General features: G+C 35.3%; 1 protein-coding gene across 2 annotated transcripts in view; it reads left to right on the forward strand.

The window, feature by feature from the left end:
* The window catches only part of SECISBP2L (SECIS binding protein 2 like), a 62,509-nt gene that overhangs the window by 1,308 nt on the left and 43,829 nt on the right, over positions 1-17,372 (forward strand). The window contains exons 1-4 of one of the 2 annotated variants that reach the window (XM_066342283.1): positions 7,188-7,322; positions 8,508-8,806; positions 9,272-9,596; positions 11,727-11,862. In XM_066342283.1, the coding sequence (XP_066198380.1) occupies positions 9,402-9,596; positions 11,727-11,862 (331 nt within the window). In that variant the 5' untranslated portion in view covers positions 7,188-7,322; positions 8,508-8,806; positions 9,272-9,401. Of the gene's footprint in view, positions 1-7,143; positions 7,323-8,507; positions 8,807-9,271; positions 9,597-11,726; positions 11,863-17,372 lie in introns of those variants that run through there. The other variant, XM_066342282.1, reaches the window with a different exon arrangement.

The raw sequence follows: 17,372 nt of genomic DNA on the forward strand, positions 1-17,372 counted from the left end.
TTTATTATACAAATGAATAATTAGTGCCTTAATAAATAAAAAAGGATTTCCCAAATTCCTCTGTAAGAGTGATTATAAGTTACTAGTCAGAACCAGCTGTGAATTGGGCCCTTTCAGTAGGCAAAGCATGATTTCATAGTTGTGCATATGTTTTTATAAAAGCCTTAATTATAAAAAAGCTTTATATGAATATGACTCAAAAAACAAAGTGAGTTTATGAAACTACATGAATTTGCCAGGGCAAAATTGATTGGAGCCTCTTGCCACAGGCTTTCCTGTCGTTTATATAAGGCCTATATCCAGTGTAATGAAAGACAAACTTTTAAGTTATTTATTAAAAATGCCTGGGATTTCAAAGCCCGACAAATGAATAGGAAATTTTCTTGATTTTTCTACTTTTCTTGAATGATTTTCTTGTATGCGTGTCACTAATGAAAGGGTTAAACATTTTGGTTCTTTACCATGAAGCCAGAATTATAACCAGCAGTCCTACCACATGTATATTTATGGTTCCTTTCATCCTAGAGGAAATGTAATTAACTATTTAGATGGTAACTTGTGTGTGATTATCTTAACAACAAGTGCTAAGGGCCAATTATTTGAACTAGAGAGCCTCCTCTTTTTTCAAACTGCGTTTTTCCAATGTCCAAAATCTATTTAAAATACTGTAGAGATTTAAGAATTAGAAAACAACAGGAATGTAGGTTTTCCTTTGAATAATATTTTTTTCTTTTTCTTTTTTCCTCCAGTACCTCCTCCTGCCTCTTCCCCAGCCTAATCCTAAATAAGAGAAAAATTTCAGCCACCCCCTTGTTTTTCCTTCACACATTCACAGGAAGCTGAGATCCAAGAAAAGTGATGTAGTTTGCCCAGTTCATGCTGTAGGCAGTTAATTCAGGGGTTCCTGAGTGACTTGAAAAGCAGGTGCTTCATTTTATATTAGCATTTTTCTGGTGCAAGACTCCATTATTTTCATAATAGTCTCAAAAGAATCCATTACTGAAAAAAGGCTAAGAACCATTAACTTAATGGTAGAACTGAGATTTCTCAGCTCTGTGAAGTTCTTGATTGTTTCCGCTGTGCCAGAGTAATGTAATCGTTTTTCCAGGTTATTAGGAATATATATTTATATTTTTACTAATGAAGTGAAATTAGATAAAAGTAATTAAAAATATATGTGGCAGTGTGCTGAATTTCCACTTATTCCTCACAAAAGCTTTTTTTTTTTTTTTAAGTTTTAAACCAGTGTTGGTTTATATTCAGAATTTCTGGGAATGACTACAGCGTTATAACATACTCATAATATTGAAGTGGTTAGCAATTAATAGAAGTTAGAATTTTTTTAAAGTACTTAATACAGACTTTCTGCATTTCATCTTAACCTAATTAAAATCCCTGGAGTATTGCACAGTGTAACTTTGTAACAAATATCGTATATAAGTGTATTATGCCTGAAGGTATTCATATTGCTGTTCTTGGATTACCTTTTTTTTTAAGTATTATAACTAGAAGAGAATTTCAGAATATTATTTTTTAGCAAGATTGTTTTAAATCAAAACAAGTAGTTTAATTTTAACTGCTAGAATTACATGTTCTAAGAACAGATATGGCTTGTATAATGCATTTTTTTTCCTTAAAAAAGAAAAGCTGGTGTAAAGGGATGTGAAGAATAAATCATGAGTTCATTTTGTTTATACAGACTTTAGTGTTTCTATTTTTTAAGAAAATTTAAGACAGTGTTTTGAGATCCCCCCCCCCCCCCCCCCCCCCGAGACAAGAACATCAAGTTGCTCCTGTATGTTCCCTGACCCAGGAATCGAACCAGCAACCTCCTCACTCTGGGGCAACGCTCCAACCAACCAAGCTATTTGGCCAGGGCTTATTTTTTTTTTGATTTATAAAGCGACAGAAAGAGGAAGGGAGAGAGAGGGAAGGGGGAAGGGAAGTGTTCATCTGTTGTTCTCAGTCGTGCGTGCGTTCCCTGGTTGTTTCCTGTGACTGCCCTGACCGGGGAGCGAACCTGCAACCTTGTTGTTTCAGGACAGCGCTCTTAACCAACTGAGCTAATTGGCCAGGGCTTGTTTTGAGATTTAAAAAGAAAGAAAAAGGCCTTAGAAGTGACAGAACACTTGAGGTTTACTGTCTCTTTTGTATTATCAAATAATTTAAACATTGGCTTAAAATTTAGTACAGTAACATTAGATAGGTTTTTCTTTTAAAGAATTTATAAAATTATTATTTTTTTAGCACGTGCAAGAGATACAGATAGGGAAAGATAGACAGGAAGGGGGACAGACGAGAACATCAATTTGTTGAGGCACTTTAGTTGTTCATTGATTGCTTCGCATATGTGCCTTGACTGGGGGGGGGGGGGGGTTGTCCGTGAGCCAGTGACCTCTTGCTCAAGCCAATAATCTTTGGGCTTCAAGCCAGTGACTATGGGGTCATGTCTGATCCTGTGCTCAAGCTGTGAGCTGGCACTGAAGCTGGGTCCTCGGTGTTCCAGGTGGACACACTGCACCACTGCCTGGTCAGGCCAAAATAGTTGATCAATAATGTCTTTAATTCTTAGAAAAGCAAAGGTGTAACAAATAGCCATGACTTTATACAAAGTTAATATACAAAATTATCTGGCTTATAGTTCTTAATGTATAAACTTCAAATAATATCAGCACTGCAATTAAACATGTTCAAAATAAGTTACTATAAAATGTAACACATAATACTTATAGTTTGTCTTTATGGATTTAACCCTCTGAGTAGTGAGTTCTTGTCATGCTTGCTGATCCCTGGGAGTGAGTTCTTTTTCCAAAAATTAAATTAGTTCCAGTTCCAGTTTTATTAACTTAAAATCATGTTTGTTTGATAACCAATTTATGGAAACAAGAAGAACATATATGTATATTTACTGCTCCAGCTTTTACTGCTCCAGTTCAAAGTTTAAAGATGTACATGTATGATCGTACTCTGGATGGTCAGGAGGCACGAGGACGTACATGAACGTTTGTACTACTCAAAGATAGTGTCTTAACAGATATTTAAAATAATTTTATAATACAAAAAGAAAGTAAATAATGCTTATTTAGTGAAAATACTATTTGAAAAATTTTAAAAGACATTTTTCCCTAAGCCCTTAAATTGAAAAGGAAGTAAAATAGAATTACATGTTATTGAAAAAGTATTAACATGCTACATGTGAAAAACTTATGGGATGTGGCTGAAGCTATACTCTGAGGCAAATGCATAGTGATAAATGCTTTTATTGTTGAACATTTTAAAATGGAAATATAAATTAAGCATACAAGGCAAGAAGTTAGGGGGAAAACTCCACAAAAGCAAGGGAGAAAATAAACATAGAACAGTTTAATGAAATAGATAAGCCAAAAACTAGTGTTAAATTTAGAAAACCAGTCTTTAGGAAAGTACCATTAGATTTTAACAGGATTAGATACAGTCAGTTTTTAAGAAAGCGGGAAGTGTTTGGATAGCAAAGCACGTAGGTAGAGTCTAAATTAAATACTTCGGTTTTATTTTCCTCAATATTTTCTGAAGTCTTGCAAAACTTAAATGTATAACTACTGCGGTTTATGTTGGCAAGTGGTTTACTTTCAGTATAATCCGTTCCAATCAGAAAACAATATAGCCAGCAGGTATTTCTTAAGCATTAATTTTTTTTTTATTAAGAAGACATTTGCTGTGACTTTGTACATGAGTAATAAAATATCTTAAATCTGGTATGTTATATTTTTACTTTAACATAAAAAGAATGTGAAGGGTTCTATGACCATATTTTTTTCTGTAGGTGTGTGGTACATTCAAATTTCATTGTGGGAGAGTGCCTTATTGTGTTCCAGTTCAGTTTTGATATTAAGTAGGTGTCATTTTTCTGTCGCTTATTCTGGGAAAATTATTTGTATTCTTTTGGAGGTTCTGTCTGGGAGGAGTTTAGTGTACATTTCCTGCTCATGTGTGCTTCGTGGTAATGTTTGCACATTTTTCCTAAATCTGTCTATAAATTGCTCTTTCCAGAATATATGCTCAATGCGCATTTATTGAATTATGTAGGCTTTCAGTGATCTGAATGTATTTTTTAAATAAAAGCCTTGTTCTAAAGAGTTTTTACCAAGATTTTCATAGTTTTGATATTCCGATAAGTTCTTGGATTTTCTAGATTATTCACATCAAGAGGTTTTATTGCCATTTATTTTAATACATGCAAAATTTTAAATGAATGTGGAACTTTTTAAATATATATGTTTCTGGGATTATTTTGATTTTTTTATTATTTTGGAAAATTGTGAAAATTTCTGAAAGAATTTTACTATGAAGTTTTGTGGGTTTTTTTAAAGCAAATAGTACAGGAACTTGTTTTTTGTATTTTAGACTTACACTGTATTTATATTTACTTTAAGGAGACAACTCCTTGCTATAAAATTTCTGACTTCTAACAAATAGATTTTGGCAAAGGTAGAGAGACTAACACCGAAATTCAAACTGAAGAATATTGTATGAAATAATTAGTCAAATTTTTTCATAATATTTTTGTTCTCTACTGTATAAGACATTTTTCTTTGATTTCTGTACGAGTATAATTGAAATATTGCCAGAATCTGTTGTTTACTTAACATATTATCTGTTGGGCTTTATTATGTAGAACTTTAAGAAAATATTAACATTACTTTTTAGGCCTGAGAATAGCAGATGCTGCATTTTGATGTATGACACTGAAGACTCCAAAGTCACAGTAAACAACTTTTAAAACCACAGAGTTGTAACTATAGGGAAAAGTTTGCCAGTGTGTTCCTACTAGAGATATCTTCTGTTTGTACAGCTCTTGACTGCAGCAGCTTCTCTTTTTTGCTGAACACAAAGGATCATTTTAGTGTTTGAATTTTATTGTTGAACTCGTCTAGAATTGCACTTAAAATAGAAACCAATACAAACGTTAATGTTTAAAGGTATACCAGGGTGAGCAAAAGTAGGTTTATAATTGTGAGAACATGAAATGCATTTACTCTTGTATTACTATTTACTTATTATTGTATTATTTATTATTTAACCTATTTTGCCCACCCCTGTATACTATGTATATATAAACATTAGTTGTAATTTATCCATGACATTTTTTGAGCAATGGAAGTTCATAAAACTCTTAAAAGTATAGGGGAACTAGGTGTAAAAAACTTGGAACTTTTGATGTGAGCAAGAATTTGAATTTGTTGTAGCCAAAGTAATTTATGATATCATTTTTTTGAGGAGGTGTCAAGAAAAGTGTTATATAAAAAATTTTAAATTTCTTTATAATTATATTAATATTTCTCATTTTATATTAGACCAAGAATTTTTTGTAATCATATATATTCCTTGCTTTAAAACAAATTCTGATGTCTTCTAGTCCAGATTTATAAAACTGTTCAGAGTTCTCATATGTTCAAAAGGACTTTTTGATTTTTAAAAATCCTAAAAGTTATGTTTTTAGTATAGTTAAAATGTGATTTAAATTTTCCTTATGCATATGTATGAACTATATAAAGCAGGTTTCTATTATCTGTGCATTGTTGAAAATCAGCTTTTTTCCTTAATTGAGGAAGCGTTTATTAGGTATACTTTCTATAAATAAGTTTGGGGTTCTTGTGACTCTCACAGTGAAAATGACCAACTTATTCTATTAATATTTGAAGGAATTTTTGCCTCCTGTGTTGAAATTCAAGAAACTGATTTAGTTCACAGAAATTTATAAGTATAGCTGCTATATCTACTTCAGATTTGGTTAATAGTATTAAATTTGATTTCAAAGTTAAATCAGATGAGAGGAAGGATATTGAATTAATACTGCTATATGGTACAGATTGTCTTCCTCCTTGCTCCCTTCTCGCAAGTGCTTCTGAATTTCCAGTGGAATCCTTTTAGAGAGGAATTTTCCTGAATAAAGCTATATATTGAGCATATGTCTTATCTTTAGATTTTCTGAGAAACTTGCCTGAAATGTATTCTGAGAACTCTGCCTTTAAGAGAGCTTCTAATAAATGCCATTATAGTGCGTTTGTTGGGGGAAAGTTCTGGTTAGGATTGTTGGTTTGAGGTAACTGATTTGAATAGTTGAAAGAAACATTGGATTGCATTTCACTTATGGTTTATATGGTTTTTACCATTCTGCTTTGGTAGAATGTGCCTATAGATTTTTTTTCTTTTTATTATTGAAATTTTAAAATTTAAATTAATTGTTAGATATAACAGATTCAGAAAGAAAACTGCCTAAAACCAATACACAACTAAATGAATTATAAGGTGCTGCGTATTTTGTGAGCATCGCCCTAGGTACTTACCCAGGCATCCTAGTAGCTCTCCCGGTGTCTTCTCCGAGTTTCAGGTCTCTTGTCTAACAGCGATTTCTGTCCTGACTTTTATAGGTCTTATTTACTTTTCTTTATAGTTTTGTCACCCATGTGTGTATCCTTAAATACTTTAGTTTTTAAATGTCTTTTAAGTCTCGAGATTTATTATAGCAAAGATGCAAAATAAACTTAAATGAAGTACATATCCTGTATTATTTTAGTTTGCTCAACTTGTCTTCTGAGAAACTGAAGTACTTACTTTTCTTGTCTAAGTGTGAACCAGAAGTGTTCTCCCCCAATGTCCTCCCCCCCCATCTTAGACATTTTCTTTTAATTTGACCATAGTAATCTAATTTCCTGAAGTGGACAGAAATAGACTTTTTAAAACTATTCAGAGTTTCCCTTCAGAATGATGTTTAGTGATATTTTCCCCAGTAACAAAATTAGTTAAAATCACTTTGTTATATCTGAAGAGATAGATTTCTTACTACCAGCTTTATTTTTGGACTCTGAGGTATGACTGACTTCTTACACTCTTGATTGTTTTCTCAGCTTTGATTATGCAAGATATGATTTTGTGGAAATGTAGTAAAGTTTCATAAGTTTTTCCCTGTTTTATTTAATGACTTTGTCTAAATAATTATATTTAATTATTTTAATTTGTCATTGTGTTCCTTGGATGTCTTGTGAATATGGAAACATAAGATTTAATTACTGTTGTAAAAACTGACACCTATTAAGTTGTAAATTTTTATTATTTAAGATTTTTACTCATTTGTTAATAATGTGTCTCACTTTCTCTTTAAAGAATGTCAAGCTGTCAGCTGAGGTAGAGCCATTTATTCCCCAGAAGAAGAATCCTGATACATTTATGATCCCTATGGCACTCCCAAGTGATAATGGAAATGTTTCTGGTGTAGAACCAACTCCAATTCCCAGCTACTTAATTACTTGTTACCCATTTGTGCAGGAAAACCAGTCCAATCGGTAATTTATTTTCTTGTTTAGTGGGGCAGGGGAAAAGGGGTAAGAAATACAAAAGTTGACAAAGCAACACTACTTATTTTTTTCCTTTTATAACTTGTAAACATGAACCATTTCTCTATTTTTTAAGAGGAGTAAATAAAACCAAATGATGTGGAAATTTGAAAATTATTAACATAGATCATTTTCTTGTTCTTTCTAAAAGGATCTGGAGTTCTTTGGATATATTTCTTATAATAAGTAATTAAAATTTGTTTGAAATAAGTTGACTTAAAGGGAGGAATGAATTATGAGAAAGAGGTAAACAGAAACCCTTTTTTGAGATTAGGCATCTACTCATAATTGCCAAGGTAATCTGACACAAGAAGAAAATACCAAGGAGCAGTCCTTATCTTGGAAGCTTTTATGGTTAATTAGCATATAACTCTAGACTCTGGTTCTAGTTCTAACTTTAGCTTCTATGCTATAGTCTAAAGGATAATTAGCAAAATGCTTGCAATTCAGATAATGTGTGACCTAATAACCACTAGGGCATAACTTGTGGTAGTCATGATGGCCTTTCTAACCCTGATGACATTGTCTGGATGATTAGCACTTTCTTGGAATAGTTCATTTTATTGCTATATAAAAGTAATTTTATACTCTTTCAAGTTATAGCACACACAGAAACTTGTACTTCTCTAGCACCGTGGAATAAAATGGATAAAGCAGCTGGGCTCTAGCCTCTCTGCCCAGCCAGCCCTGAGGGCTGAGGCAGTCAGTATTTCTATGTGCCCCTAACCCATTGGGCCACACTAGTGTGCCAAGGCACCTTCTTTGAGAAATTCTGGATGTATGAGACATGAGACCACTAAACAACTTTCTCAGAAATTAAATATTCAAGTTAATGATCTGAAACTCTTACTAGTTTTGGGGGATTGGACAAATAGAAGCTAAGGGATCCTTTTTAATTAAAATTAGCATTATATTAAAAATCTTTGACCTATACTATGTCCAAAGTGATTTGTAAACTAAATAATACTATTTTTGTATTGACAAAATGGCCAAGTGTATAGTATGGTAAATTTAATTTTTTCTTACCTTATCAAATAATCTTTTGAGAATTTATGAGTAAGCCAGATAGCAGATTATTTGAAAATATTTTTAGAATTATGGCAGTGAACATTTTTTCATTTTGCTTTGTCATAGGAGTAGTGAGGAAAAGCTCTATGCTCCAGCACCCATGACCCCTCATTCGTCAGCAGCAGCCTTCTGTGGGAAGGATTGCTGAGAGAAGAAGAATCTTGCTGGTGCTTTATAGGAACTGCACTAGAAGAAGCTCTAATGCTAGGAATAAGATGGCAGTGGACAGGCTTGCGTTTTCTTCTCTCCTTTCCTTTGGACCTGAAGCCTGCTTCCATTGCCAAGGAGGGAAGCCAGGAAAAGAGCTGGACTTGACCAAGTGTTTAGGGGAGTATGGGAGAGGAGTAGGAGGCCCTGGGACTGAGGTAAAGAAAGAGATGTGGAGGAATCAAATCGCCCACTGTAATGATCACCTTACACAATGATCACCTTACCCTGTTTGTTGCAGAAGACTGTCACAGTTGTTAGCATTGGGTGGGCACTTAGGACTTTTGGCAGATCTAGCAGTTAGGTGTTTAACTTTTAGGCAGAAATATCTTGAGTATGTTGCGGGAGGAGTTATAAATAAGAATAGTATATACTTTTAAATATTTGGAATACAGTAAAGCAATTAGGTTGAATCCCTTTATACTGTCATTTCAGTTGTCATTAGTATACATAATCTATAGCAAAGACATTTATATGATCATAATTATATCTGATTTTTTTTCAGAATTATTATAAAGCTACTGTTCTTTGTTTTTTGTTAAAATGAATTAAGATTTTACTCTAGCATTACTTTTATAATTGTCAGTGAATTTATTTTTGTTTTTTTATATTTGGTTTTACAGACAGTTTCCATTATATAACAATGATATACGATGGCAACAGCCCAATCCAAACCCTGCTGGACCATACCTTGCCTACCCCATTATATCTGCTCAGCCACCTGTTTCTACAGAGTATACATATTACCAGCTGATGCCAGCACCATGTGCCCAGGTTATGGGTTTCTACCATCCTCTTCCTACAGCTTACTCCAACACCTTTCAAGCTGCAAACACTGTAAATACTATAACCACAGAATGCACTGAGCGTCCACATCAGCTTGGACAGGTCTTCCCGTTATCCACTCATCGAAGCAGAAATAGCAACAGAGGACCAGCGGTTCCAAAAGTAAGCAACCGATTTTGATTAGCTTTTTGTTTATTTCTGTTGTTAATACAATAATAGTATAAGTAATCTCCACTTGTATTGATTAGCTTTTAATGCTGAATTTACTCAAACATTTCATTCACTATCATAAAATACTTAAGGGTATAGTTTTTATAAAATAATTTTTTCTGTTTTTTATTGTTCCTCATTCTTAATTGGTGATGATATAGTTAGTCATCTTCATGTTTCTTCAAAAAGTTTTACATAAACATAATCCACAAATTATTTCCAAGTTATTTTTTGTGATAAAAATTGCATAGTGACATTGGTATTAATAAGTGGTTAGTCAGAGGCCTGTGCTAGCAGTGTTGAATGGCTAATACACTTCCGGCTGTTTTTAGTCTTCAGAAATCAGAAGATATAGAAAAGAACATATGTAACTCATTAAATCCCTTCAACTTTATTGTTTCTATCCTGTCAATTTTTTGGAGGAATACCACTTTGTTTAAAAAGATCCCTTTTCTTTTGAGACCTTAGTATCAAAGTAAATAAGAAAAACCATTTTCTTCTCTGCACTTTCGAGCTAATAGAAAGCTGAGTGACTTCTTAGACTCATGTTACATCTGTATCATCAAGCAGTTGGTGCTTTTCTAGATTCTAGGAGCCCAGCTTCTTCAGTGAAAAGTCTTTGCAGTCTTCTGGAATGCTTTTTACAAATTAAAATACAAATAAGCAGCAGGGGTTGTTTTGAAGGGATTTTAGTTTTCACTCATGAGAACACCCTGGGCCAGGGAATTTTCTTTAGTATCTCTGAGAATGAAAGAAGTATTGGATAATAGTATATAACTTTCAGATATTGAAGAAACATGGTTCCCAGCGTGCATTCCCAGCACTTGAATTAAGGAAGTTAAATTCAGAGCTCTATTGTGTAAATTGTGATTAATGATGAATTCTTATATTTTTTTAAATAAAATTTTTTTTAATATTTTCTTTGCAAACTCCAAAGCAGAAATTTTTTTTGTACTTCATTCCTATCATGAAACAATAATTTAACCTTGAGATAAATTACCACTTTTTATTATCCTTTTAAGAAAAAATTTGCAGTTTGTTATATGATGCAATTATATGCCTATAATTATTATTATTTACTTTTAATAATTAATTACTATTAGTGATTGAATTAGTAATACAAGCAATAATTAGAAATGAATTTATATTTTATTTATAGTAGTGTTAATAGTTATTTGAAAATTAGTGTCTAAATGTGTGTGCAGTACCTTATTAAGCCTATTATGATTGGCTACAGATAATTTCTTTTTCTTTTTTTTATGTGTTTGTGTGTGACAGAGAGGGACAGATAAGTGACAGACAGACGGGAAGGGAGAGAAATGAGAAGCATCAACTTTTTGTTGCAGCACCTTAATTATTCATCGATAGCTTTCTCATATGTGCCTTGACCTGGAGGGGAGGCTACAGCAGAACGAGTGACCCTTATTCAAGTCAGTGACCTTGGGCTCAACCTAGCAACCTTGGGCTTCAAGCCAGCGACCTTTGGGCTCAACCCAGCAACCATGGGGTCATGTCTATGATCCCACGCTCAAGCAAGTGACCCTGCACCCAAGCTGGTGAGCCCACGCTCAAGCTGGCGACCTTGGGGTTTTGAACCTGGGTCCTCCGCATCCTAGTCCGACACTCTATTCACTGTGCCACAGCCTGGTCAGGCCAGATAACTTTTTGAAATCCTAACACAGTAACCCTATTTCCCTGTGAGTTGAGAGCCACTAATTTGGAGCCTACATTTTTTAGGTATATTGTATAGTGGATATGTACTTTCTTTATTTTTCTGAGAGAGAGAGAGAGGATGGGGGCGAAGCAGGGAAAGAGAGAGAGAGGCAGAGAAGCATCAACTCGTTCCATTTAGTTGTGCCATTGATTGCTTCTCCTATGTGCCCTGACTGGGACTCAAACCAGAGCCCTCGGGTTTGGCAACCTGGGCTTGAGCCAGGGATCCCGAGGCTAAACCGTCAACCTCAGCACTCTAGGACAACATTCTATCCAGTGTGCCATCAGCCAGGGCTGGATATGTATTTTATAATGTTTAATACATGGAGCATTGAATAGAAGCTTGATTTTTTTTTCCACTTAAATCAGCAACAGCTTTTACAACAGCACATAAAAAGCAAAAGACCACTGCTGAAAAATGTGGCTACTCAGAAAGAGACAAATGCTGCAGGTCCTGATAATCGATCAAAAATCGTGCTCCTGGTAGATGCTTCACAGCAAACTGGTAAGGCAAGGGTTCTTATATACAATGTACATCACTTATTTTTGTCTGTTGTCATGCATTGACTTTGTAATTATGGATTATACTGTTTTTCATGATCAAGACCAGTGGTAGTCAACCTGGTCCCTACCGCCCACTAGTGGACGTTTCAGCTTTCATGGTGGGCGGTAGCAGAGCAACCAAAGTATAAATAAAAAGATTTAACTAAAGTAAGTTGTTTTATAAAGATTTATTCTGCCAAACTTAGCGAAAATCCGACATAAAGTGCTTGGTAAGTAATTATTATTATATGCTTTAACTTGCTGTAACTCTGCTTTAGAAATTTTATAAAGTAAAGTTACTTCCCTACTTTATAAATCACCATTACTGTGGAACCGGTGGGCGGTTAGAAAACGTTATTACTAACAGAGATACAAAAGTGGGTGGTAGGTATAAAAAGGTTGACTACCCCTGATCTAGACTTTATTTTTTAATTTATTTTAGAGAGAGAGAGAGAGAGAGGCAAGAAGGAGGGGGAGAGGGAGGAGAGAGATGAGAAGCATAAACTCATTGCTTCACTTTAGATGTTCATTGATTGCTTTTTGTTTATGCCTGGACCCGGCGGGGGGTCAGGGGTGGACTCAGGCTGAGCCAGTGTCCCCTTGCTTATCCCAGTGACCTTGGGATTATGTCATTGATCCTGTTCTTAAGCCGACGAGCCCGCACTGAAGCTGGCGACATTAGAGTTTCAAACTGGGGTCCTCAGCATTCCAGGTCAGTGTTCTGTCTACTGCACCACCACCGGTCAGGCGTGATTCTAGACTTTCATTCTTCCCTTTATCCTGCCACTTTGTGAAGTTCTCTAGAAAGAATAAAACAGTTTATGTCCTTAACGTTCTTTCAGTTTGCTTGCTGGCTTATGTACAATTTTGAGCATGTTTTGAGGTTTCCTTATAAAGTAGTGGAGCGGTTCAGAAATCAGAATTTTTCAGAAATTATAGAAATATGAGGGAGTCATTTTGATAGAAATCATCATAGTACATGCTTTTATAACTAGATTAAAACCCCTTAGAAAGCATCCTAACACTTTATAATACTTTTATAGAAGGAATTGGCAAATTTTCAGTGCATATTTTAGCATAGATCTGAACCATACCTTTGAGTTCAAATAAGTGAAAATTTTGGACTAGTTAAATATAATTTTGTCAAGAGCTTTATAGAGGACAATATAAACATTAAATAAAAAAGCTTTATCCTGGTAATAGATAAGAATTAATAGTCTTACAGCGTTCTATTTTCCAGTTTATATCATGAAATTCTACCTAATAGCACTAGAGTATAGTACATATATACTAAACAGCTCTGTATAGTATAGTAGATACTCTATAGTTATTACCTCTTAACTGTTGTCATTGGTATTAGTATTAGTAAAAAAATATCTTTGTTAATGATCCAAGGCCAAGAACTAGATCGGTTCAAAGGCACATTTGCTTTTTACCCATCTACCATCTCCACTCATGGAATCTGTCTAAAAATTAATTAGATGGTACATACTTTCTTACATTTGGGATATACCTTTTCTTTGGCCTTCTATTCAGTTACCCTTTTACAGTTGCTTAGCTCCATTTGGAGCAAGGAAGGATCTGGGAATTAATTAAAAAACAACCTTGCTGACAGTACAGTCATTGTGTGGTTTGTAGGGCACAAAGCAATGAGACTAATGGACTCTGACAAATGCTTGGGGTGGCTATAGAAAAGAATCACACCGTAATATGTTACACAGTTTTTAATGTTTTGGTTGTTCCTAACTGTAAGTGACTCATTCGTGTATGCTTTCAGGCACAATAGATAAGAATTAATAGATAAGAACTGCTTTTAAAAATTATATGTACTTCTTTTATTTGATCATTGTGACCACAGAATCAGCCTTCTGAGGTGTAAGAATTAGAAAATGAAAAGATGAAGGTATAATTTGAGTAGATTATGTCTTCTATCAGTATTTTTTTTTTAATTTTTCTCCATTCAGTGGGGTTTTTTTTTCATTTCTTTTTTTTTTTTTTACAGAGACAGAGAGAGTCAGAGAGAGGGATAGACAGGGACAGACAGACAGGAACAACGAGATGAGAAGCATCAATCATCAGTTTTTGGTTGCGCATTGCAACACCTTAGTTGTTCATTGATTGTTCTCTCATATGTGCCCTGACCACGGGCCTGCAGCAGACCGAGTAACGCCTTGCTCAAACCAGCAACCTTGGGTCCAAGCTGGTGAGCTTTGCTCAAACCAGATGAGCCCCCACTCAAGCTGGAGACCTCAGGGTCTCAAACCTGGGTCCTTAGCATCCCAGTCCGACACTCTATCTACTGCGCCACCGCCTGGTCAGGCTCTATCAGTATTCTTATTCTTTAGTTTGTTTTCAAATTCTGAGGATTGTACAATCTGTCTGTTTTTATTCTTTAGTTTGTTTTTAATTTCTTTGGATTAATTGGTATCAGTCAGAGGTAGAATGAAATACTGTAGTTTAGAGGAATTTGTAACAGATTTTTACTCCTGAATGCAAGCTTTTATTATTTAATAAGAGTTTAGTAAATTGGGTAGATAAAGATAATATATAAAAATGAATTTCATTTAAGTGTGCTATCAACAGACAAAGTTTAAGAAAAGGTGTTATTGACAATAACAACAAAATATAGTTTCTGGCAATGAACCTTATATAAGATGTATAAGACATTTATGAAGGAAACTAAGTTTATAGGATATTTTTAAAAATTCAGATATTAGATTCATGAAGGGTGGTTTGATATTTCAAATGTAATTTTTCCTTAAGTTAGTTTGTAGACTCAATTCAGTTCCAATCAAATTCCAATAGAAATTTTTGGGCAACTTGACAAACTCATTATAAAATAAAGGATACTGGTCTGAGAAAAGCCAAGACATCCCTGGAAACTTTTCTCTAGATAGCAATACCTAATAAGCCATCTTAATTCCTATTGCATTATACAAAAATACAGTATACAAAAATTAAACAGAACAGAGAGCCCCAAAACATACCCACATATATGTGAAAACACATACATAAAAAAACAGAAATAGCATTACAGATTCCTAACTTGTACTCCATGCAGATCTCTTCTAAATGGATTTAAGAACTTTAATAGGAAAACCATTTAAGATGTAGAAGAAAACCACGTGTAGAAGAAAGTATTTTTATACCTGCAGGGAAGGAACTATTTGTAAAATTCAAAATTTCTTTTTATCAAAGGTGAATGAAAGAATAAGCTACAAACTTACAAAAGTTTGTTACTAAGCATATAACTGACAAAGAATTAGTATGAGGATATATAAAAAATTCTTATGAATTAGTAAGAAAATTATATCTTTTCTTGACCTCAGGGCCCCTGGGACACAGTGCCTAGAGGCCGAAACAATATGAAGGAACTATAGGAATTTTTTATTTGACCCAGTTGTCCCACTCCTGTGATGTCTCCAAATAGAATCTCCCTGTAGGAAGAGAGGGACTGTTGAGATTTCCAGGGTTTTATTTTAATGTCTTGCGATTACAATTTGTGAAGTACAAAAATAAGAAAAAGACAACTCAGTAGAAAAATAGTCATAAGTCAAGCAATCCAAAAGTGAAATAAAAAAATATTTCACAGAAGAGAAAATACTGGCTAAAAGCATCAGTAGAAATACTCAGCCTCATTTTTACAATGCATTATCTTTTTATACTCAACACTGGCAAAAATTAGAGCCTAGAGGATAGTATCAAGTATTGGGTGAATATGTGGACCAATGGAAGATATATTCTGCTGTTGGGAGTATAAACTGTTTTAATTACTTTTGAAAATGATTTGGGGCCCTGGCCAGCAGCTTAGTAGATAGAGTTTCAGCCCCGCATGTGGATGTCCCAAGTTCAATTCCCTGTTGGGGCACACAGGATAAGTGACCATCTGCTTCTCTCCCCCTTCCTCTTCCTCTTCTCTCCCTCTTCCCCTCCTGCAGCCTGATTGAGTGTGGCCCCAGGTGCTGAGGATAGCTCATTTGGTCCAAGTGTAGGCCTCGGTACTTAAAATAGCTCGGTAGTCAAAGCATCAGCCCCAGTGTTGCCAGGTGGATCCTGGTCAGGGCACATCTGGGAGTCTGCCTCAATGTCTGCCCTCCTCTCACCTAAAAATAAATAAATAAATAAAATGATTTGGCATTATCAAGTAAAGTTGCATATATGTATCTCATAGGCCCATTAGAAAAACTTTCAGGCCCTGGCCGGTTGGCTCAGTGGTAGAGCGTCGGCCTGGCGTGCGGGGGACCCGGGTTCGATTCCCGGCCAGGGCACATAGGAGAAGCGCCCATTTGCTTCTCCACCCCCACCCCCTCCTTCCTCTCTGTCTCTCTCTTCCCCTCCCGCAGCCAAGGCTCCATTGGAGCAAAGATGGCCTGGGCGCTGGGGATGGCTCCTTGGCCTCGGCCCCAGGCGCTAGAGTGGCTCTGGTCGCGGCAGAGCGATGCCCCGGAGGGGCAGAGCATCGCCCCTTGGTGGGCAGAGCGTCGCCCCTGGTGGGCATGCCGGGTGGATCCCGGTTGGGCGCATGCGGGAGTCTGTCTGACTGTCTCTTCCCATTTCCAGCTTCAGAAAAAGAAAAAGAAAAAGAAAAAAAAAAAAAGAAAAACTTTCACATGTACACATATATAAATACATTCGCCTGTCTAAGAATGTGTATAGTAGTTTTGTTCTTGATAACAACAAAACCCCCAATCAACTAGAGTGTCCCATCAATGGTACGGAGGATAAATGCATTATAATATAGTCATACATTGGCATTTTAGTCATACAGTGGCATTTTCGTTCCAGTGACATTAATGAATTACAGCCACATACCTCAGAATCTCAAACCAATGTTGAGGTGATGCTGGGGTAGGGAGCAAGCCACGGAAAAATATGGACAGCATGGTTTTATGTTTATAAAGTTGTATGGCAAAATTATATATTTTTAGAAATACAAAAATTTTGTGGTGAATATTTTAAGTGAGGGAATAATAAAATTGAAAATAGAGGTAAGCTCTGAGAGAGGAAAAGGAAGGATGCAGTGATGGCGGTGCATGCAGTGGACCTCAAAAGAGGTGGTGGTGGTGGTCTTTTTCTTAAATGGGTAATGGGGGCTTGTTTTAATATTTTAATTACACAAATTGACTTTTTTTTTTTTTACTTTTTCATTGATTAGAGGGGCGGGTAAGGAGAGAGAAAAGCGTCAACTCATTGCTCCACTTAGTCCCATTTAGTTGTCCATTCATTGATTGCTTCTCATAAGTGCCCTGACCGGGCACATCCTAGTGCACTGAGGTCACATCACAGGGATACCTCAGTGTGCCAGGTTGACTGTCCACTGAGCAACCCAGCCAGGGCTATACTAATATTTTATTCTCTTAATAATAAACACATTATAAACCAACTTGTCAGGAATATCTTACCTTTTGATGATCTTTTCAAAATCTTCACCATTTACAATGTTAGATGTCTTTACTTGCTTACAACCTTGAT

The sequence above is a fragment of the Saccopteryx leptura genome, chromosome 6, assembly GCF_036850995.1.
Source record: "Saccopteryx leptura isolate mSacLep1 chromosome 6, mSacLep1_pri_phased_curated, whole genome shotgun sequence".
In the NCBI taxonomy this organism is placed as follows: Eukaryota; Metazoa; Chordata; class Mammalia; order Chiroptera; family Emballonuridae; genus Saccopteryx; species Saccopteryx leptura.